The sequence below is a fragment of the Cucurbita pepo genome, chromosome LG08, assembly GCF_002806865.2.
Source record: "Cucurbita pepo subsp. pepo cultivar mu-cu-16 chromosome LG08, ASM280686v2, whole genome shotgun sequence".
Lineage (NCBI taxonomy): Eukaryota > Viridiplantae > Streptophyta > Magnoliopsida > Cucurbitales > Cucurbitaceae > Cucurbita > Cucurbita pepo.
Genome location: NC_036645.1, coordinates 6,901,081 through 6,924,989, shown reverse-complemented (window position 1 = coordinate 6,924,989; position 23,909 = coordinate 6,901,081). Strand labels below are relative to the sequence as shown.

The 23,909-nt window shown below is 32.4% G+C and overlaps 2 protein-coding genes across 7 annotated transcripts; both read right to left on the bottom strand.

Moving 5' to 3' along the window:
• Positions 1 to 598: 598 nt before the first annotated feature.
• On the bottom strand, positions 599 to 6,358 carry LOC111800880. Of its 6 annotated transcripts, XM_023684785.1 has the most exons (7): positions 6,122 to 6,358; positions 5,251 to 5,361; positions 4,893 to 5,089; positions 4,706 to 4,711; positions 4,485 to 4,546; positions 1,165 to 1,212; positions 599 to 1,068 (listed from the first exon to the last, which is right to left on the bottom strand). In XM_023684785.1, the coding sequence occupies exons 3-7, from the start codon at positions 5,030 to 5,032 to the stop codon at positions 1,001 to 1,003; spliced, it is 324 nt and encodes a 107-aa protein (XP_023540553.1). In that variant the 5' UTR covers positions 5,033 to 5,089; positions 5,251 to 5,361; positions 6,122 to 6,358; the 3' UTR covers positions 599 to 1,000. The 6 variants fall into 6 exon arrangements, 2 of the variants coding, with proteins under 2 accessions (XP_023540553.1, XP_023540554.1); XM_023684786.1 differs by lacking the exon at positions 5,251 to 5,361; XR_002816037.1 differs by having other exon boundaries at positions 661 to 1,212; positions 4,706 to 4,775; positions 4,893 to 5,361.
• An 8,282-nt stretch (positions 6,359 to 14,640) lies between these two features.
• LOC111800154 (probable transcription factor KAN2) lies at positions 14,641 to 17,917 on the bottom strand. Its single transcript, XM_023683743.1, has 5 exons — positions 17,102 to 17,917; positions 16,540 to 16,636; positions 15,798 to 16,049; positions 15,394 to 15,457; positions 14,641 to 14,829 (listed from the first exon to the last, which is right to left on the bottom strand). The coding sequence occupies exons 1-5, from the start codon at positions 17,715 to 17,717 to the stop codon at positions 14,704 to 14,706; spliced, it is 1,155 nt and encodes a 384-aa protein (XP_023539511.1). The 5' UTR covers positions 17,718 to 17,917; the 3' UTR covers positions 14,641 to 14,703.
• Between the last annotated feature and the right edge of the window lie 5,992 nt (positions 17,918 to 23,909).

Below are 23,909 nucleotides of genomic sequence, written 5' to 3'. Positions count from 1 at the left end.
TAACTTTGATGATCATGTTCGGACTATTTTTTGTCTCTTGAATACATCTTACCATCTTATTAGGTGACTTGAGTCACTTGGATGATCATTTTCAGACTATTTTCTGTATTTCGATGCATCTTACCATCTTATCAGGTGACTAACTTTAATATTTACATTATTTGAGAGGTTTTAAAATTGGTAAATAGGGTTGGAAGGTTTTCATTCTTTATTTTCCCAGTCTTTTTATACATTTTTTAGTTTGCTTATTAAAATTTCAAATTCCATTACCAAAAGAATAAATGTTCCATTTTATTATGTATACTCCTTTTGGATAAATATGGCAAAGAAATCCATTATGTTACGTCTCTGTTTGACTCAATCATTTCATTTCTAGTTTTATTTTTGAAAATTGTACTTATTTCCTTGCTATTTTCTTCTTTGTATGAGCTATTTTTAGTTTTCGAAAACATGTTTAAAACGAAACAAAGAAGCTGATGAGTAATAGTTTGTAGGTTTTTTTAATTAAAAAAAAAAAATCACTAATCAACTAAATGAAACACGNTTTTTTTTTTTTTTTTTTTTTTTTCACGTGATATCTCAATTTGAGTCCATGCAGTAGTTTAAGGATTTTATTAAATGATAGACACTGTTTATGGTAAGCAAGGAAGAGGAGGAGTATTTCGAACAGCACTATCCTCCTGAAGACTAAAAGAAATGCATTGCTTATATAATTGCAATGGACGCAAGGCTCCTAACTATAAAATCTTAATTGTTGCGTTCTTTCAATGCTGTTGGGATTTGATTTTCCTTTACAAAGAAAGAAGAGATGATTTGAGTGTTCAATATGCAGATACGGTGCACACACTACAATGGATAAGACTTTCACTTGCCTCTTCCCAGAAAATGACTAGAGCAAATGGAATCGAGGATTTGAAGTCAATTAGTCTTGCCGCTCTCTTATATAAAATCATCCCACGGTACTATGCATATTAGTGTTTCACTGAGCTCGAGCTCATTCTCACTTATTCGTAACAGGCTTTTCCTTTGTAGAAGACGGATTCCGAATACTCGACACGTTGGGAGTACCTATTGATGGAAGAGGGGCTCTAAACCTCACACCGGTTGACTTTTAACGGCATATGTTGTATATACACTTGGTGGCAAAGGTAGGCGAGATTGTACCTCTTTTTCCATGCCAGTTGAGAATTCCTTTTTTTTGTCTTGATTTCACTGAAACAAGAGGACTTTGTTAGGAGAAAGCACGTTTAAAATAATATTTTAATAGACAACAATTCAAAAGTATCATTTTAAACATAAATTTTGAGAAGGCTTATGATCACAGTTAGGCATTTTGGACAATATAATATCGGAAAAAGAGCAACGGTTTTAAATGTGGCTTACCTAGTTAAAACATATACTTTCGACCAAAATATGAAAGTCATGTTCAAACTATCAATGTACTGATCTTAAAAGGTTGAGCATTCAATTTAAGAGAGATGAGTGTTCTTTATTCAAGATCATTTACAATGTAGACAAACTAAGAAGGTGAACAATTATTTATAGGTGCAAGGTTCTTTGTTTCTCTTTCCTCGTCTTATTTGAGTTTCCCACGCCCATTATCCTCAAGTCAAATCTACTTAGGTGTTGGGAGAAATGGATACAAAGAGCATTAAGACAACTAAAATATACTTCAATTGTTCAACCCTTCACAAGTGTGAGCCAAATAAGTTAACAAGTCACAAATGACAAATAAAAAAGAGGAAAAAAGAGAACACTGATAAGTATACTGGTTTGCCGGCAGATTCTATTGTAATGAAGGTTACAAACTTCAAAAGGTCTCAAACTCGTGCTGCTAATCGACCTTCAAATAACCCAACTAAAATTATTTGACTTCCAAGTACCACAATGACTTCAACAAATGTGGATGCAGTGATTTTGATCCTCCAAGCTTTGCAGCATGGTATTGGCTCCATATTCCTAACATTGAGAACCAATGGTGGAGAAGGGTTAAGGTCTGGGAGGAATTCTTTTTGCTCAATCAAAGGAGGGAACACTAACCTTAGTGTGGTGTGCTTATGTCAAGGTCATACCTTTTTAACCGTGCGATGTCATGATCTTGACAAGCTCATGAGAAGCCTAAAGGAAAACTCAAACCCCATTCACATTTTTCGTCTGTCTTTGTGGATTCGTCGGATCTTAGGCGAGGTTTACCTTCGCCAACTGAACACAACTTGTGCAAAATACAACCTTGTTCGGCCACACATGCCGCCCGTGCGTGAATGTTTGACTGTTTGCATCTCTAGCCGACTTACCTCTACACTAGGCCAAGTCATTCGACTCGACCTTGCCTCTACTCTAGGCCAAGGTCTCTCATGTACAACGTCGCATCTCAGTCATTGTCTTGGTTCTCAACAACACGGCCCATGCATCGTGATCCCATCCCATGTCTCGGGACAACTCGGCCATTTAGGTTTGCTCGAACACGTCTATTGGAATCAACCCATGTGTTGATCATCTCATCGGAACATCCAAACATCCATCTATCCGAGTTCTCATTGAGACATGAACTCTCCTGAGTTCATGCTATGTCGTCTACGGACTCCATACTAGATAGCGGGTGTATATAACAACCTCCAACACATGGACTAAGACGCAATGTCGGCATACCCGTGTCATCCAACACTGTTCTTGAAAGACCAATTTCAAAGGAATACACCCGTGTCTCTCACTCACACCATGACACACGTCTGTCCCACAAGGTAGCTTGCTTAAGCCACAGGGCCCAGGGATGGTGGAGAGCTAACACTATGCCTCCCCTTATAGTACATTTTGAGGCATTTCTAATCTTTCTAGAGTAGATGTGATTTCGGCGAGCAGTCATACGACCCTGTGGAGAGTCCGTTGAGTGTCTGATTGTCACCAAATTTGGTGAGCTTTTATCTTTCATATAGGCAGACTTAACTCTAGAGCTGCATGCCGATACTCATCAAAACTCTGACTTCTGAGGTTATGGCTCGGGGCCCTACCAACATTCTTTGAGCTTGTCTTCGACACTCATGTCGCCTCGTTCTCTCAAACCTTGCTTATGACTCGACTTGGCTTTAATACACATTCTTCTTGGTGTGTTGAATGATGCACCGTCCTTCTCGGTTGCATCATGGAACTTATCTGTCTCAGCCCTCACGTGGTCGGATGGGCACCGGTTGAGGGTCGCCACCTTGGCCGTCTATGTGGGGGTCACAAACTACTTGTCTTCTTAGTGAGATTGTGACACTTAACAGTATCTTTTTGTGTTTCACTTCCGTTCAAACATATTGATAAAATTAAAGACAGGGTAGAAAAGTCCAAGAGAGATTTCTTATCAGAAAATGTTGAGAAGAGGGTGGGTCATACCTAGAGAATTGGAATGATGTATTGGAACTAATGGGGAAGGGGGTTGAGAATAGGAAGTGGTTGTTAGAAAATGTGGTCTCTCTAAAGTGGTTGTTAGAACCACGAGTTTTGTTGCTTTGACAATTATGTAGATGTGTGGGTTTCATTTCAATAAATGAAATGTAGGCACTATCTAAGGGCACCTTTAGCAATCCTTGGAAGGTTATTTCCCCCGGCCTCCCAAGTTTCCTCCCTTTCATTACCTTTTCTTTATGGGGGATGGTAGTAGAGTTCAATTTTGGGAGGATTATAGGAACCGAAGAAGTATGGATATAGATACGAGTCACAAATACGACATGATGACATGTCGTTTTATTTGGGAAAAAAAAAACCAGAACTTCGACACAAAGACATGTTTATTAAAATTTATATTTGGTATGGTATACATCATTCTAATACCCAAAAGAAACTTAAAATCAATAAGTTTACGAATTTATATGCTTAAAAAATGAGTATGATGTATTTCACTTTTTTATTTATTATTATGTGTCTATTTAGATTACTCAATAAGTACTTGCGTGTCTATCAAATATAAGACCTATATTGACTTTGTACCACCAGTGTTTAACACATATATGTTCTAAGGGATAATGTATTTCCATTCTTGCCCCTCCTAAAACAAACATTTACAATCGGGACCCTCACAGATTTCTGAGTAGAGTTTTGGTAACAGAGATGGAGGAAATAGTTTTGAGTCCTCGTTTCAAAGAGAAGTTATAAGAGGAGTGGAACATTTAACGCTTCCTTTTGGACTCTTAATTCAAATTTATTTTGTGATTACCCTCTATTTTTTATTACCAAAAGTGGGGATCTTTATGTAATAGAAAGATATAAAACATAGAAACAGGTACATAACATCTTTTTAAAAGATGAGAAACACAGAAACAGGTATATAACATTCTGACCTCAGAATCAATATAAACCAAATTATCAAATTGTTAGTAGTCAAAGGAATCAGTTACCTCCCAATAAAACCTCTAGAAGGTGATTATTGTGAAAAGGGAAAAAGTTTATAAGACCCTGGCAGTGATTAGTGGCATTAAAGCATGTTCAGGGCAAATAGTACTCACATGAATCAACGATCTGCTTGGAAAATGTTTCCAGCACTTCTTTTGTACTCGATGGAGTATACCTGAGAATCATACCAGTAAAAATTTCTCAGAAGCAAGTTTTACGAAATTAGTAGGAACAATTTCAAAAGGACATAAATTTCTCGTAGTTTTTGAAGTTAATAATTGAAAAATGAAAGTTCATGTTTATCTTGCTTAAGATAACATGAAGTAGGTCCTACCTGGCACTAAAATGTTTGCCTTGTTTAAGTTGTTACGTTTCAAGGCCACAATTCAGTTGATAGACATTGCCTGGAAAGGGAGAGAATCCGTAATTTCAAATAAACTAGCAATTGACGTGACGATCACTATCAACTTTGAACATTGGATAATGAAAATGACCAAAAATAGATAAAATAGACGCCATACCCTAGCCCAACTTCGAGTTCCTGCCCAACTTTTTGGTTAGTATCTGTTGAATCCCCCCTATCAAATTCATCGATGTTCCTTTTGGAAACTGCGTAGATCCTCCTATAAGGGATTACCAAGACTCTAAAATGTTGGGCCATTTGAAGTCTGGATCATGCTTCTTTGAGTTTATAACTAATTGATCTTCATCAATATACCTGTTCATCAAACAAATGTCATATTTAGACATTAAGACTCATACTATTTGTAGGAGGCTATCTACCATAACAATGGAAAACCATATTGTTTCTGCAGGTTTTATTTTCTCAAATTGTTGTTTCGTTTCCAGAAAAGTGATTGTCGATCCCAAGCATTGTACTTTAATTATCAACGAGGCTTGATTTGCATCCACAAAAACATCTTTTGAACTACCAATTTCTTGTGTCCCAAGGTGTTATCTCAGTTCCACTTCAGAAGAACCATTGGTGAACTACATGAAACTTCATCCAGTAAGTAGGGGGGTAAAAGACTGGTGAGCGAAATAAAAAGCAATTCCAACTACACATGCTCCCAAAACAACAACTATAGTTTTTCCTTCCATTTCTTAAGCTAATCTAGGTGGTCATGACGCTAGCAACAAGATATGGAGGAAGTCAATCAATATAGATTGATCCGAAATCTTATTCAAATCCAATATAACACCTATGGGTGCATAAGAAATGCATTAAATCGATTCTTTTTAATGAATAGATCCAATCGCAACTTCGAATATGGAATTCAAAGGGATCAAATAGGAAATAATACTCCGAATCATAGAACTAGAAATGGAATTACAAGATAAACAAACCAGTTTGTTCCAAAGATTGTATGCATTAAATTGATGCAAGTGGATTGTTCATCTCCAATAAACAATTTACGTATCTCACAAAGACGACACATCATACAACGCACAAATTTTCATTACACCCTCAACGATACATCCGCACACAAAACTTTGGCTCTCTAATCTCTAGTTCCTCGACGTATGTCAATCAAATACATCATTACTAAAGATAACAATTGTAAACAAGAATCAAATTTCTCTTTGATTCATAAATCCTAACAATAGTCAGTTCACATGTAATCCTTCTCGCTTTCGGAAGGCAATGCGAAAATGTCTTCCAATAAACACTTCCATTAAAAAATCCTGAAATATCAGATCAGTCCTAAGTTTGCAACACACAAAACGCAAACCATCTAAGAAGAAGTACCTCATAATCCAAAGTGCGAACTGGAACGGTGCTGCAGGAGCCGTTGCAAGTAAAACGGTAACCTAAACGAGAAGTTGGAAGCGAATTCGACGCCATTAGGGCTAAAAGAGAAGATCGGAGAAGAGAATTCGAGGTTTTCGATAGGGTTTGAGCACAGGGAAACCTCGTCGAAGCCATTAGACCTTCGCGCTGAAAAAACCTAACAATTGGATAAGGAGATTACAGAAAGCGAGATCCGCCGTCTGTTCCCGGAGTCTTTTGAATTCGATATTGGGCTCCCTAAAATAAAGCCCAAAACTTGCTATTTATACTATGGGCCTAATACGCCCTTTAAGGCCCAGCCCAGTTTTCACCAAAAATAGGCCCAAATATAACATCACTAATGGGTCATTTGTTTCTTTTTTCTTAATTTTTTAGTAATTTTTTTATTTGAAAAAAAAAAAAAAAAACTTTGAAAAATATATATATATATTTTTTTTTTTGTATCGCTCACTCCCAGTACGTGATCTGATTTGGCTTCTTGCTCGGGTTTTTCAACCAAATCAAGAAATTAGTAACACTTCATCTCAGTGGGCTACCTATTTCAATTCTAATACCTTTTTAGAGTCAAGATTACGAGACGAAACAATCCTTGGTCTTCAACGAGAAATTCCTAGTAAGCACGAGTCATCCGCTCGCGTTGATTACATCCCTGCTCTTTATACACACCACCCGTCTCTCCTACCAATTGAATAGTCCAATGAAGTGCCCAGATCGCCAGTAACACGGGTTAGCTCAAAAGCATGCAACTTTAAAGCTTAAAAGGGTTAGTTTGCAATGCAACTTTCTATGTGTCACGTGATGGGCTATCATTTCTTGGAAGAAAGTTGGAATTTTTATTTTTATTTACATTTTTATTAAATTTATTAAAGTAATTTTTGCCACAAATGGACATGGCCCATAAGCCTTGGCATTTTATTGAATGTCAAAGTTGGTCCATAGTTCATTATCTATCGCTTAATAATTTTATTTTTTTCCAAATAAATATTTCTATTAATAAAAAAAAACATATAATTGGATAATGACGTATGATAACAGACGTTGTTGTATCTATTGAACCATAGCCCGAGAAAATATAAATTATGATAAAATTTTATTAAATAAAAAATGATATAACTCGAGCCGACGTTTTTTTCTACATATATTTATTTTAATAAATTCAATTTAAAAAAAAAAAAAAAAAAGTGGGTCCCAAAGAGATAATATATACAATTCAGCACATGTCACATCCTTACATCTCTTTTTATACTATGCATTTCCAAAAAGCTACTCATTATGAATGAATGATTCACTGCAGACTTTGTATCATTTTTTTACACATAAATAAATTAAATTAAATTAAATTAAATTAAACTTTTTTTTATTATTTATTAAAATTCTATGTCAGTGTCAGAGTGTCACAGGTTCTGACAACATATTTTTCCTTCCCCACTCCACCCCTCTTCATTTTCCTATTTTCAATTTAGTCCCTCTTGCTAATATATATTTAAAAAATAAATAAATCTTTTATTAAAAATAAATAAAATTGAATAAACGATCTGAGCAACCCGAACACTTTAATTGAGTCTATAATTCGATTTAATTTAATTCACGAACACTCCTATATTTGAAGTATTATAAAAAAAAAAGGTTTTAATGTGTACTTGATTAAATTTAATTTTGTTGTCGCTTGTACTCGAAGGGCTAGAAGTGAAATAGAAAGAATGTTTGGGGCAAGGAAGAAATAAAAGAAAGTTGTGTATAGCTATTGTAATTTTAAATATATTTTTAAAAATTTTTAAAAAATGGAGGAAATAAATAGAGAAATAAATTATAAATAGCCCGCCTTGAATGCCGGGCAGAAAAGGAAATGACTGCCCGAAAGGACAGGACTAAGAAGGAATGGTCGCAATCAGAGGGTGTGGTAGGCTTTGGAGTGCCCGAGCTGCCCGAAAGAAAAGGGGGGAAAGGACAAAGGAGCGACACTGGTGCTAGAGTGACAGAGCGGTCAGCGAAGCGTCAATCATAAAGCAATGGATTACAAAATGATTTCGAAATGATAATAAATAAATAAATAAATAAATAAACAAATAAAGCGCCTCGATTGTTTCGCTCTATTTTTTAATTCTTTTTTTCTTTTAGCGTTCTTAACGGTGATTGGCGGTGACGCTGGACGCTGTCTTTGACCGTGTCGCTTAGCCACTGCGGCTCTTTTCGAGATGTCACTTTCACACGTGCGACGGATTTGAAAGCGTGTGTGCATTTCTTTTTTTCTTTTTCCTTTTTTTTTTTTTAATCATCTCCCTTTTTATGTCACCACGGGGAATAATAATTATCCCCTTGGCCCTCGCGAGAATATCGCCTTATAATGCGTTGTGTTTTATTGAAAGAATTTTACAAAATTAACTTTTTTTTTTTTAATTTGTCCTTTTTATGTTTTTTTTTTTTCCATTATCTATTTCTCTAATTAATATTTATATATATATATTTTGGAAGAAAATTTTACACGAGAAAAAATTAAAAACTATATATTAAATTAATTTTATTAAATTACGACAAAAAATATGTAATTACAAAAAAAAAAAAAAAAAAGTTGTTTCACATTTCTTATGTTGAAAAGTTGGGAGTTAAGCTTCACGGTAAAAAGGGGGTCTGTTAATTCCTTTCACCTCATTCAAACGATTCAGAACAAGTCGGAGAATATATTTACTGACGATTTTAGGTCAGCATTTTTGTTGATCCAGCTTGGTCTGATATGCTCGGATCATTTCCTACTAGTATCAACTGTTTGAAAGTGTTTAAGGTTAGCATAAGTATCTTTTATAGTCAGTTTAATTTTTTTGAGTCAAGCTTAAATTATTTTATGATTAGCGTGTGTCACGTTTTAAGTGGTCGGTATAATAAATACTAAGAGGAGTAGATAATTGAGAATTTCATAATTACAATAAATACCTAGGAGACAAACTATATAAGAAAGAAACAAATAAATCATTACAATAAATATATACTTGTGAGACAAACCATAAATTATTGATATATTCATAATTATCATTTTTTTTAAAATAATTCTTTTAGACGTATCGAGGTATGTGCATTATTGAAGGAATGAAATGGGTCGACAAAATATCATATTCAACTCGATGGTCCAACCAAAATTTTATCATAAGGTGATAAAATGCTTTTGTTGTCATCTTTTGTGTCGAGTCGTTATCAGACATCGAGTTCACCCAGTTGTCATTTTAGGTATGTACAATTTAACTGATACATGCTATCCCGAATATTGATTAATAGACAATACATTAATCACTATCACGAAGGTTGATAGTTCATTCTCCTCCTCACAATAATTAAATTACTAAAAAAATGAGCAATTTGTGATAATTTGAACGAGGGATCGATAATAAAACAGATAAAATATTAGACGTAGTTAGTTGAGTTAGTGTTTAAGGATGTTTTTTTAGGTTACATTACAAGTTTAGTGGTGGACTGTGAGATCTCACATTGGTTGGAGAGCGGAACGAAACATTCTTTATAAGAGTGTGGAAACCTCTCACTAGTAGACACGTTTTAAAAATTATGAGACTAATGGCGATACATAATGGGTTATAAAGGACAATACCTTCTAACAGTGAGTTTGAACTGTTACAAATGGTATCAGAGCCAGGCATTAAGCGGTGTGTTAGTGAGGATGCTACATTCCTTATAAGAGTGTTGGAACCTCTCCTTAATAGACACGTTTTAAAAATCATGAGGCTAACGACAATACATAGCGGGTCATAGAGGACAATACCTTCTAACAGTGAGTTTGAACTGTTACAAATGGTATCAGAGCCAGACATTAAGCGGTGTGTTAGTGAGGACGCTACATTCCTTATAAGAGTGTTGGAACCTCTCCTTAATAGACACGTTTTAAAAATCATGAGGCTAACGACAATACATATCGGGTCATAGAGGACAATACCTTCTAACAGTGAGTTTGAACTATTACAAATGACATCAGAGCCAGACATTAAGCGGTGTGTTAGTGAGGACGCTACATTCCTTATAAGAGTGTTGAAACCTCTCCTTAATAGACACATTTTAAAAATCATGAGACTAATGACGATATATAACGGGTCATAAAGGACAATACATTTTAGCAGTGGGTTTGAACCGTAAAAAATGGTATCAGATCCAGGCACTAAGCGGTGTGTTAGTGAGGACGCTGGGTCCACAAGGAGGTGAATTGTGAGATCTTATATCGATTAACTTCCATTAATAAAAATATTCCTATTAAAATAATCATATTTTTTTAATTAAAATATTTTTTAGTTCAACAAATATGAATTAAAAAATTAAATTATTTATTAAAAAAATTAAATAATATATATAAAAAGAAAAGAAGTTGCACAAAAGTTTCATACTACTAGAAGTTACGCAATGATTCTTTAATAATTTATNAAAAAAAAAAAAAAAAAAAAAAAAAAAAAAAAAAAAAAAAGAAGAGAATTCTCGAGACTTTCACAAGGACGTGGAATTGGGTGAAATCAAGGACGGTAGGGTTCAGTAGCACACGTCGCTTTCCCAGATCTGACGGTAGGCAGGGACTACAGGAAGAGAATCGAGGCAACGTGATTGCGCCACGTGTAAAGATAGTGGGCCCCAGAACGAAAATGTAATGATGGTTAAATAATTTGACATTCTCTTCTACGAATGAATGTTATTGAGTGACGTGGGTGTGGCTGGTAAAAAGGTAATTCTGAAAGCTGTAAAAATAAATAAATAAATAAATAATTGTGCATGCTATACGGAAGATGACGCTGCTTCTGCCGCCTGTACGACGTCGCTTTGGTGGGTGTGTAAAATTTGGCTCCTTATTTTTAATTTAATCGTAGTTCTAGGCTTTTTTACAATTGTCAGTTCTTGTCTGCTCTATTCTCCAAATTCCCTTTTTAACTTTTTTTTAAATTACATTAATTAAATAATTTATATATATATATATATATTATTAAATTATAAATTTAACTTTTTTTCAATATATAAAATGTTTTTATTTTTTTATTTTTTGCTTTTAATGCTAACTACTTTTCAAACCTTACGTGCAATATATATATATATATATATATATATATATATATATATATATATAATTAATTAATTAAAATTTAATTTAGAAAATAATAAATAAATAGTAAAATATTTTCATTAAATGAAATAATAAATTCTCTTAGACTTTTGTCAGCATTAAAACAGTAAAAAGTAAAGCTGCAATTTTCACTTTTTGGATGTATGTTTTCCTCTCCTTTCATTTTCTTTTTATTTCTTTAATGTATAATTTCCTTTTTGTGAAATAAATGAGAACTATGTTATGTCATTATCGTTATTTTCCCAATATTTATTTATTATTTCTTTTTCTTAATACTATTTTATCAAATTTTAAAAATTTATTTTTCTTCAGATTAAATTATTACAAAATAATTTTTTTAATTATTACTGCTCATTTAATAAAATTATTTGTCGGCATAATTAGATAAATAATTTAATAATCCATTTATTTTTGGCTTTTAGTGTGGAAATTAGGAATTAAGAGGCACGTGTTTTTTTATCCAATATAATTATAAATTATACTAATTATGATTAGGACGAAATTAAATAAATGACGTACGTGTGTCGCCACGCGCGTATGTACAAGTAGATTTAATGCGATTAAGACCATTGGTTTGGAATAATTTGATTCTATCCTATAAAGAATGTTGTTTTTTAATGATGTAATTAAGTTAATGTTTATGAAATGATATGATAACGATATGTTTGGATCTTTTCCGTAAGTTTTTATTTATGTTATATTGTTTTGTCTCAAAAAATCTCATTATAAAAAATGTTTCGTTTACCTCTTTAATGGATGTGGGTTCTCACAATCCACCACCCTTCGGGACTCCAACATCCTTGGCTCGTTCCCTTATTCAATCGATGTGGGACCCCCAATCCACCCCCTTCAGGACCCAGAGTCTTTGCTGACACACCGCTCGTGCCTACCCAGCACATCGCCCCGTGTGTAACTTTGATACCATTAGTAACAGTCTAAGCCCAGCGCTAGCAAATATTGTCCTCTTTTGGTTTTTCCTTTCGAGCTTTCTCTCAAAGCTTTTAAAACGTATCTACTAGAGAGATGTTTACACAGCCTTATAAATAATAATTCATTCTCCTCCCTAACTGATGAGAGATCGAAATATAATTTCCTCTTTGGTCAATATTGGTTTCCACTTATTGGATCTTTTACAGCGTTTCAAGCCCATACGTGAGGGCAGGAGAACGTTAATATAATTAAATTTACATAACTCATCAACTTGATCTTTTGGGTTGATCACTGTTCTACTATTTCCTTCCATTTTTTTCCCGTAAGCTCAAGAACAAAATGAATGTTAGGAACTTATTAGACACAAAATTAAAAGTTCAGAAACGCGTTAACGGTTCTTATAAACATATTTTTGAAGAAATTAAGGTTGTCTCATGAAAAGTGGAAAAAAAAAATAGTACAATAATTAAAGAAAGAAAAAGTGATAGCATAGAATTTCGATAACGAGAAGGGTTGTGAAAGCTAAGTCATTTTTACTTGATGTCTATGTTGAAATATGAACAAATATGGTGTAAGATCTTGACCCCCACGAGAGATTGTCTTTTCGTACCTAAATCGTTGACGATTTTCTTTTTTTAGATCGAAAGTTCAATCAAAATCTACTCGTAACTAACCTATTTCAATTATTACTAAAAGTCGTTGCACAAAAACGACTAGGGATGTTCATATGATATGAAAATCCGACCAACACAAACTACCTAGCCCATCCCGACAACCCAACTCAACCCAACTCTATATTTTCAAGCCATTGACCCAACCGGTCCAAAACTTCAGGTTGGTCTAAAACAGCTCTCCAACCTAACCTATGTACATCCTTCGGGTTCGGGTTGGTCTAAAAAGAATGACGGGTAGGATGAAATTAATATAAAAAGGATTAGGGTTTATGTTCCCACTTTGAGAGAAGCTTCCCTTCGTTGGTGAAATGGTATTCAAAGCTAGAATTGAGAACCATTCTTTTTGAAAAAGTGACAAAAGTAAATGTGGCATTTTGAGCCTTTTATCTATTCCCATATCTAAAGTGCAATCACTAAAGTAATCATTTTGATAAAGACATTCAATCTCTCTTTCCCAACTAGCCCTTTGCCAACAACCTTTGGCACCATTTGAGAGGGGTAGAGCTCTATATCTTTCGAACTGTTCTCGATCGATGAGAATTTGAAGTCTCCCGACTTCAGTGGACACCCAGTTAAAATTTTTTCTATATTACAGTAGTATGAACGGTATTATAAATTTTCTCGTACCTAGCCAGGTGTATAAGAAATTGACGTCTCTCAAGAGAGCTTTATATCTTTCGAACTCATTTCGATGGATGATATTGTGAAGTCTCCCGACTTCAGTGGACACCCAGTTAAAAAAATTTCTATACTATAGTAGTATGAGCGGTATTATAAATTTTCTCGTACCTAGCCATGTGTATAAGAAATTGACGTCTCTCAAGAGAGCTCTATATCTTTCGAACTCATTTCGATGGATGATATTGTGAAGTCTCCCAACTTCAGTGGACACCCAGTTAAAAAAATTTCAATACTATAGTAGTATGAGCGGTATTATAAATTTTATCGTACCTAGCCAGGTGTATAAGAAATAAACGTCTCTCAATTATAATGGAAACCCTGTTGAAAAATTCGTCTATATTGCATAGTATGGAATGATCCATGGTAGTACTAGAAGTTTTGACGTACATATCCAGACACCGGTGAATGAGAAATTGAAATCTCTCGATTTCAACAAAAACCCTGTTGAGCAATCTGTCAATACTCTATAATATAGAAGACACTACTCTAATTTATTGTCAATCAAGTCAGTTTCTTATAAGAATGATGCACGGTAATACTAGAAATTTTCTCGTACATATCCAATGTACACCGGTGAAGGAGATTGAAATCAATCTCCCGATTTTAACAAAAACCCTGTTGAGAAATCTGTGTATACCGTATAGTATCGATACTACTCTCGTTTATTGTCAATCACGCTTGTTTTCTAACACCTTTCTCCAACCATAATGCATGCATGACAAAAGTGGAATGGCCAAAGATATCATTAAAAATTGTTCTTTAAATGCAAAGAGATTTTCATTACAATTACCAATGTTTCTTCTCTCTCTCTCCTCCTCCTCCTTTTCTCTCTCTACCTAAGGGAATATAATTTTTTTAATTATCTAANAAAAAAAAAAAAAAAAAAAAAAAAAAAAAAAAAAAAACATGTTTTTTTTTTCTCACCGTTTTCTACTTTTGATTGCTTTCTGTCTTTCTTGTCTCCCTTTGTCTTTGTCTTTTTCCTCTCTTTTTTTGCTTTTCCTTTTCCTTTTCCTTCCCCTTTGTTTTTCACTTTCTTTTTTTTTTTTTTTCCATTTCTCATAAATTATTAATCAATTACGACCCAAAAAAGAGAAAAATAAAATAAAATTATGATTTTTTTATATATATTTTTACATTTTTTTTGAATAATTTCAAATCGATCGTCCTAACGTGAACTCCAAATTTGGCTTTTCGGGACTTGTTCCAGCTGAAAGATTTGTCAATGAGCTTCCATCTGATGTTCTTTCGTGGCTCGAACATTTAGCTTCCAAATAATTCTAATAGAAAATAAACAAAAATAATTAGAAAAAAAATAATTTTTATTTTTTAGTTTGTGGACTGTGCAATTGGGAATCAAAGGACATTTGATTCAGGGAATAATCGAGTACTANAAAGAAAAACAATAATTGTAAGATTTACTTGAGGAAAAAAGAAAAGAAAAAAAACTAAAGGGTTTGCTTTTGTACAACTATACCAAAAGCTTGCAAAAATGATCAAAATTCAAGTACATTTTACCATTCCCCGAAAATCATTTCGTTCTATTTGTGTCGTAGAAGAACGACGCTACAACCTAGACCTGTTTGATGATGATTTCGTTCGTTTCGGGACAATTTTTTTGTTTGTTTTCTAGAACATTGTTAATAAACTAAGATGGGTAATGAAAAGTTTCGATTTTTAATGCATAAATCTCCGTTAGGATGAATTATAACAAATGGGTCGGGTTTAATTTTGCTAAATTATGAGTAAATTTCATTATAAAGAAGAAAAAAGCTTCCAAAAAAGGCTATTTTTTTATTTTTTTATTTTTGGAATTAAAAAAAAAAACAAAAAAGAAAAAGTACCTGATCATGCTGAGAGGGTTGGTTTTCAAAGGAATGATTTTTTGTGCCTTGGAGCAAAGCTTCTCTGCCACAAAAATAATAATAATAAATAAATAAATTATATTAAAAAAAGAAAAAGAAAAAGAAAACATTATCTTTAAATAAAATTTTGAAAAAATTCAATTGAAAAAGCTTTGAGAATTAATAAAGGGTTGAAAGAGTCTTTTTTGCACTAAAATTCTCGTTGTTTTTTTTATATCAAAAGGGTTTTTCTTTTCTATAACTTTACGACTACGAAACGAATGTATTGAAAAAAAAACCCTATTCTTAACTTTTCTCGTACTTCCAACAGTAAAATCGTCAATCAAATTCTTCTAACCCTTCAAATAATTTCTCGAGAAGGTGGAGAAGGAATTGTGATTTACCTCGAAGAATTGCTCCATAGAGAATAGAAGTCCTTATGAGGATGATGATGATGATGATCTTGTTTGTCTCCAACGGTTTGTCGATATCCATGCTCATCATCAGTAGTTGGAGCACTCGACCTAATTCTCGACGACTTCTCATTTTCATACGTTATGTCTTCATTTGTCGTATCTCCAGATGACCCATTTTGATCGTAAACATCGGAATTCCCTACATTTAAATCATAACCAAATCTCATATCAATTCCAAAACTTTAACTCATAACCTACTAAAGAAATTGTTAAATTTAATAGTNTTTTTTTTTTTTTTTTTTTTTTTTTTTTTTGAATCTCTCTCTTACTTTGGAGTATGGTTCAATATCCTAAGCGAAAAAAGCTGTTGATTAGGTTGCAGAAAAGAGCAGAAAAAGCCCATAACAGATCTAATGAGACCCCAAAAAAAATAAAGGAAGTAAGTATTGCAGCACAGTCCCTTATCTCTGCAACTTATTTATTAAGCCCCTTGAAGTTTGAGATATTATTAATTAACACCCCAAGACTCTCTTATAATTACTTTTAGGGTTTTGTTTTTTCAAGTACAATAATGCAGAACTTGTTGATAATCTTACCAGCTTGTCACCTACCACAGCTTACTGCTAATTATTTCAACGTTGTTTGTTGGAAAAAAACACACTCCAAGAACATATGAATCTAAGGAGATTGACTTTCTTTGTTGTTTTTTTTTTTAAAACCATTTTTTTAGAGAGAGAAAGAGATTGATACCTGCAAATGGGACTTGACATGAGCCAAGGTGAGATCTTTGACATCCATAAGCTCAAGAACTGATTTTGGTGTTGCTCCTATTGATCAAATCCCACATCGGAAAAATTAGAAAAGTGTTTCCAATACAAAACGAGGAAAATAGTTGACAGATTAAAAGATTAAAAATTGGGTTTTTTCAATCTCATCTTCTACAAGCCTAAGCAAGCGATTTTTTTTTTTTTTAAATTTTTAGAGAGAGAGAGAGGAGTGAAAATTTGCAAATTTTTAGTGAGAGAGTGAAGAATGAAAAAAATAAAATATGGGTTTGTTTAATCTCATCTCCAACGTAGAGAAATTGGAAGAAAAAACTTAGATTGGAATGAAATTTGCAAGCTTTTTAGAGAGAGAAAGAGAGAGAGGAGAGAGAAGAATGGGAAAAAAATTGATTTTTAAAATATGGGTTTGTTCAATCTCATCTCTTAAAGCCAAAGCAAGAGAGATTGAAGAAAAATTGAGAGAAAAATAAAAGAAAATTTAGAGAGAGAGAGAGAGGTTTTGCTCACTTTCATGGCCACCCAAAAGCTTAACAGCATGAACAAAACGAGCATGTAGAGTGGTGGTCCACCGCATTCTCGGCGCTCGGACGTTCCGTTTAGTCGGAAACCTCCCCAAGAACCTTGATCGATGGGCGGTGTTATAATTAAACTGACCGCCACCGCCACCGTTACCACCGCCACCAAATATCGGGTACGAAAAGGACGAGGAAGAGGAAGAAGAAGGAGAGTTTTGATAAACCGGAATTCCCCTAATGGGTCTCAAGAATCCAAGCCCTTGATGGTGAAGATCATGGAGATGGCGGTGGAAGAGCCCACCGGTTCCAGCGCCGCCACCATTCGCAGCGGTAGCCGCGGTGGGGAAATGGCGGTGGAGGAAATCGGAAGAGGAATTAGGGTTAGAAAGAAGAGGAGAAGGGTCAAAATTAGAAGAAGAAGAAGAAGAAGGATTAGTAGAAGGCAATTTATTGTTCCAAGAGACCAAATCTAAAGGGTTTTGAGAAGGCATAGAAGAAATGGGATGTTGCCTTCTCCAGCCGCCATTGGAAGAGGGCTTTGAATTTGTTGAGGAATTTGGAGGGCTTATTTGAAGAGACAAATCTGGTTGAGCTGGAAAAAGCTCCATTTTTTCTTCTTCTTCTTCTTCTTCCTCCTCTCCTTCTTCTTAAACCTAAGATTTTGGATGAGAGAGAGAGAGAGAGATGATGAGAGAGAATGAGATTTCTGGCTTTGTTTGGAGATGGGGTTTGATCAAATTTAAGAAAGTAGTTGCACAAATTTTAGAGAGAGAGAGAGATAGAGAGAGGGAGAGAGGGAGAGAGAGAGAGAGATGGAGAGAGAGATAGAGAGATGGAGAGAGAGATAGAGAGATGGAGAGAGAGAGAGAGAGAGAGAGAGAGAGAGAGAGAGAGGAGAGAGAGAGAAGGTAATATGAAGTGAATGGTTGTTTCTTTTGTGTGAAGTATATGTGAGAAAATGACACTTGAGAGGACTGTAGAGAGAGAGAGAGGGAGAGAGAAAGTTTTTTTTTATAAATAATTTTAATAAAATTTATTTAATTTTGCTTTTTGTGGATGAGGGCAGAAATGAGAAAAAGAGAAAAAATAAAATAAATAAATAAATAAATAAATAAAAAAGCAAATAAGTTTAGGGACTTGATTCCTTTTTACTTCACCTTTTACTTTTAAAAAAAATTAAAAAAAATAAAATTTATCCTTTTTTATTTTACTTTTTAAGAAGAAAAAGGAAAATAATTAAACATTTATTTTTTCTTTTTCTTTTATTTATTTATTTATTTATTTCTCTCTCAATTCAAAAGGAATTCAAGTCTTCAACTTTTCTTAGGGTTAAGACTTTGTTTCTCAATTTTTGTTCCATTTTTTTCAATACCCAAATTATTAAAACTTTCACTTTTTTATTTTTTTATACCTAAAAATTTATATTTCTTGGAATTATTTTGAAATATAATCTCTTTTTTATGTTGTAATTACCAAAATGCCCCTGACTTTTATTTTAAAACATTTTAAATAATATACGACAATTATTCTTAATTTAAACTCACTAAAGATGATCATAACTTTGTGTAGTTTTTTTTTTCAAAACCCGAATAATTAAAAGTTTCACTTTTTTACTTAAAAATTTCTAATTCTTGGAATTAATTTAAAAACTAACCCATTTGTCATGTCGTAATTACCAAAATGCCCCTGACTTTTATTTTAATGTTGAAAATTATAAACAATATACGACAATTATTCCGAATTTAAACTCACTAAAGATGGTTAGATCATCATAATTTTTTGGGTAGCTTTTTTCAAAACCCAAATAATTAAAGTTTCACTATTTAACCTAAAAATTTCTAATTCTTGGAATTTAATTTAAAAACTTACCCATTTTTCGTGGTGTAATTACCAAAATGCCCATGAATTTTATTTTAATATCGAAAAAGAGTTCACTTTTATTTCGACCGATCACAATTCGAACTTTCTAACCTATAGAAAAGATCGTTTATAATCCAACTCGTGATTGTTTGCAATTAAGGGTTTTATTATTAATATTTTAATTTGGGTTATCTAAAATTATGATATTTCTAAAGGGCCCCAAACCCTACAAAAATAAATAAATAAATAAATAAAATTGATTGTTTAAAAATAGAAAGTTTTGAAAAATCCCAATAAAAATTTCCCCAATTTGGTTTAGGGTTAGATCTTTAAAAAAATGTAAGATTATGGGAAGTAAAGATGGTGAAATGATACATCAAAATCAGCAAAATTCCCAAATTCTTAAAATTTCAAAACCCTAATTTGATGAAATTGGGAAAAAGGAAGGCCTATGGTTAGGGTTAGGGTTAGGGTTAGGGTTAGGGTTAGGGTTAGGGTTCTTGCTTATTTCCAAAACAAGTAAAAGTTGGTTTCCCTCTTTGTTTATACATTCAACTCATCATTGATCTTCTTAGGCTTCAAAAATGGGAGATTTTGTTGTTTGTTTTGGAAATATAGCCTCCTTTTATTACACCCACATTACTTTTTAATTAACTTTCTAAGGACTTCATTTAATCAATTTAGGAAGTTTTCCTTTTATGATCCCTATTTCAACTATAATTTAGAAACTAAATCTTGTTTTGACTTCATTAATTTGTTGCTAATTAATTGATAGTTTTTTTCCGTTGATATTGACCCGAGAAAAGAAATGGTAGGTACAGTTTGGTCCGTGAATGACCCACCACCCTGTAAAAGCTTTTACTGATAGTCATTTGTTCCTACTTGAAAAAAAATCAAAAGGGTCCGTTATTAATGGAATTCCCGAGAGAAACCCTGAAAAAGTTATTGATATGAACCAAAGCATCAATCATGGAGTATAAACTTTCGTGGGTTCTCATTTGCTTAAGGTTATATTTACATAGTGGCTAATTAGGGTCATAAAGTATGAAGGTGACTCGTGAAAGGTCAAGGGTTCTCATTTTGAGACTATATAAAACCATGTACAGTCAAAAGAGTTCTCTCTTTAGTCAATGACTAAGTTTCCTTGCAATTCTATGTGGCATGTTTTAGAATCATAGAAGCTTGACATAATCAATCTTACTGGTAAAGTGATTTGAATCTCAAACAATTGTTCTTGCAATCATTTGGAATGAAATCAAATTGGTCGAGACTTTTTGCATTAGTACACTAAAATGGTTCACGTACCCAGGTGCTTACGAGGGTTCTTATGTGTTCGAGTGTCAAAAAAAAGTAATTAAAAAAAGTTAATTTATGAAGTGGTTAAATAATTATTGCAAAGTAACCAAAAATTTTAGTGAAATGATTGGTGAACCAATAAAATATTTTGATGGTGAAAAGTTGGGGACTTTTTACCATTGATTTAGCTTTCATTAGGGCTTCCTATAAAAATAAAAATAAAAATAAAATTATTAAGCATAAACTTTTTGCATTTTGGTCCTTCATTCTTTTCTTTATTTTCTTTTTTCCCCATAATTTGAGGACCCACCCCCTCCCATTTATTCCATAAATAAATAAATAAATAAATAATCTTTTAATTAAAATAATAATAATAATAATTAGGTAGGTTTCCTTCTTGTGGGCATCAAATTGTTGGACTATATTAATTACTCCAAATTAAATCTATATTTTCATGTAATTTGAGTAATGGGTCATTGTATATATATATATAAAGCAAATACCATATAATATAATTCATTTAAATTTATTAATATGTTTACTTTAGTTATTAAATGTCGGGTTTATACGAGTTAGGTTCAGAAAATCTTTTCGACCCATCTGAAATTTCGAGTTGATTAGATTAGTGACCCGAACAATCCAAATAAAGCTCCCAACCTAACCCTCAATTTTCGGGTCGGGTCGGGTCGGGTTGAGTTAGTAATTTAGGGTTTGTTGAATCCTACCTTGGATATAGTGAATCTAGAGGTCAACTAAACTTTGACCCTTCCTCTTAATTTATATATATTTATTTAAATTTATTATTATTGTTATCAAACATTCGAACTCAATTGTTTACGTCAAAGGTTCGAGAGAGGAACTCTATTTAAATGGGCATTCCAGACTATTCCCACAAATTAATACGGGTCTTTATCCTGATTCACATGCTTCGTAGGAAAAAGAAGAAGAGGTCACCCAACACGGGTACTTCTAAACTTCAAAATGTCATCGATTCATTCATGTACTTCTCTTTACACTGGTGTCACATGCCCACCAGCTTCTGTCCTTGTTCGTCCTCGAACCATATCTTACCGGGAGAGGTATCGTTTTAGGGTTTCTAGAGAGACATGGAGGCATAAAAGAAAATAATTAAAAAATAATAATTATTATTATGAAATAATCTTGGGAGCGATCAATGCGGAGATGGAATATGATTAAATTAAAATTATAATTATTAAAGACAAATGAACGTTCCATTTGTTTATTATTATTATTTACTAATTTTACCAAATGTCAACCATTCCTCGAAATTCTTCATTACCATTTAATTAATACCAAAATTTTATTTATTTATTTATTTATTTATTATTTATATATTATTGAATTTTGTTTATATTGGGATCATTTAAATTTATTTTCTATAATAAAAATATATATGAAAACTTTAATACATTAGCATAAAATTTTCGGGTTATTCTAAAAAATTACCGTACAAATTATTAAAAATTTATTTTTAAAATTTGTCGATGAATAATTAATTAAAAAAAATGTATATATAATTGTATCATTAAAAAAAATGTATTTTTAACATTAACAAGCGGGATTCAATCAATTTAACCTTAAAGGAAATTCATGAATAAATTAAATTTATAAAATTTTTATTTATTTGAATTCTGATTAATTCCGGGCGATTAGTTTTTTCAAACACTCTACTTCTTACTTTTTTTTTTTATTTACTCTCGATTTTTTAAAACAAATTAATCTTATCAGTTTGAGCAACGTGCATTTCTGACCTAATAATAATAATAATATAAAGTAATTAAAGTGGTAAAAATAAGACAAAAAAGAAAATAAAAAAATATATAGTAGTTTAGAAGAAGTGGGTGTGAAGAGGAAATTTAAAACATTAAATAAAACATTGATTTGGTTTGGTGTAATGTAATATTTGGGAAGAAGTGAAAAAGAGGGAAGAAGTCAAAGGGAGAATCTCACATTAATACCTAATTTCCATCATTTCTCCAAATCAATGTTTTTTTAATTTCTTTCCCAATTTTGCATTCATACCTTGTTTTATGGGATTTGGTCACACATTTCATTCAAATACATACCTAACCTCCTCCCTACACTCATAATTTATCAACAATATTTTTTAATCTGTTCTTTACGTATCGTTTTAAGAACTACTTTTGTTTTTCAAAATTATTATTTCAATAATTCATTCATAAATGATTGGTCGTACTTCTAAAATTTCATGAGTATCTTTGAATATGGTACTACGATAAAGGTATTTTTGAACTTTTAAAAAAAAATTGAAAGGCATTAACAAAACTTATTAAAGTGTAAGAGTATTTTTAAAACAAAGTGCTAATAATTTTAATAAAAAACTAACCGTAATATTTTTTTAAAAAAAATTATTAAATTATTATAAAAATATTTAATATTCAAATATAAGGTTTGTTAAATTAAATTAAATTTGTCAACCACAAAAAAAAAAAAAAAAAAAANAAAAAAAAAAAAAAAAAAAAAAAAAAAAAAAAAAAAAAAAAAAAAAAAAAAAAAACGAGATCAGATTGGGAGATTGAGAATGTGAAATAATATTTTAATTAATTGAGTAATGGGTTTTTGGAAGATAAATCCGTTTATATTGGTGAGAATAATTAATGGTCACGTGATGCAATTAATTTTATGCAACAAAAGAATGCGATGGATTGGAGTCTTCACTTTCTTAAATACCCAATTAACTAACCCTTTTCTTTTCCTAATTAATTAATTAATTAATTTATTATTATTTAATAATTATTTAGTAATTTTTGGGATTGAGTCATGCATAAGCACAAGGGTCAATACAAATTTGTCTTCTCTTTTGTACGAAATCAAACATCCACACTATCCCATAATGTAATGTTGGATCCAAATAACTATTGGATTTTTTAAATAAAAAATTAATTTCTTTGTTTTCTACCCACAAACTTAATTGTAGTATTCCAATTATACTTAAGAATTTTCAAGGTTGTGATTCATTTTGTACAATGATATGATATCTCATGAAGACGGAAAATGTTAAAAGAGGGAGGATTAGATATCCGTTAGATTACAAAACTAATCATATCTCATCAATTTTAACCTTAATTGTGGATCAGTTAGGTTTGTGAAGTATTTTAAACAAGAAAGAGTCGATCCTTTTGGCATGAACAAACCTTGTCATTGTCAATTTCAATGGATTCCAATTGATATTGGCATCGATTCAACCAATTTTGTACGTTTGGTTCTCACGAAATTCCATTTCGGCAGGAATTTTAAAATTTTCATAAACCTATACGATGGTGGTTTGGATGCCAATTTCTACCAAAATCCAACACGATCCCACGTACACTAAATCCAAAAGGGAGAGGAGAGAGAGAGAGAGAATTGGAATAAATATTGAGCTTTTTGCTTTAATGGGCTTCGTGCAATTTTGGGCTTCGAAATGCAAGATTGAAGACGGCCCAACTTTCCTCTGGAGTGTTAGCTAGAAATGGGAGGGTTCAAACAAAGGTGGAAAAATGATAACAGTAAAAGTACACTGAATTATTTGAGAGGGGAAAGGGAAATAAAAGAACTTTTAAAGGCATCAGAGCTGGTAGGATGATCAGAATTATAAAAAGAAAATTCCTTCGTTTTTTTTT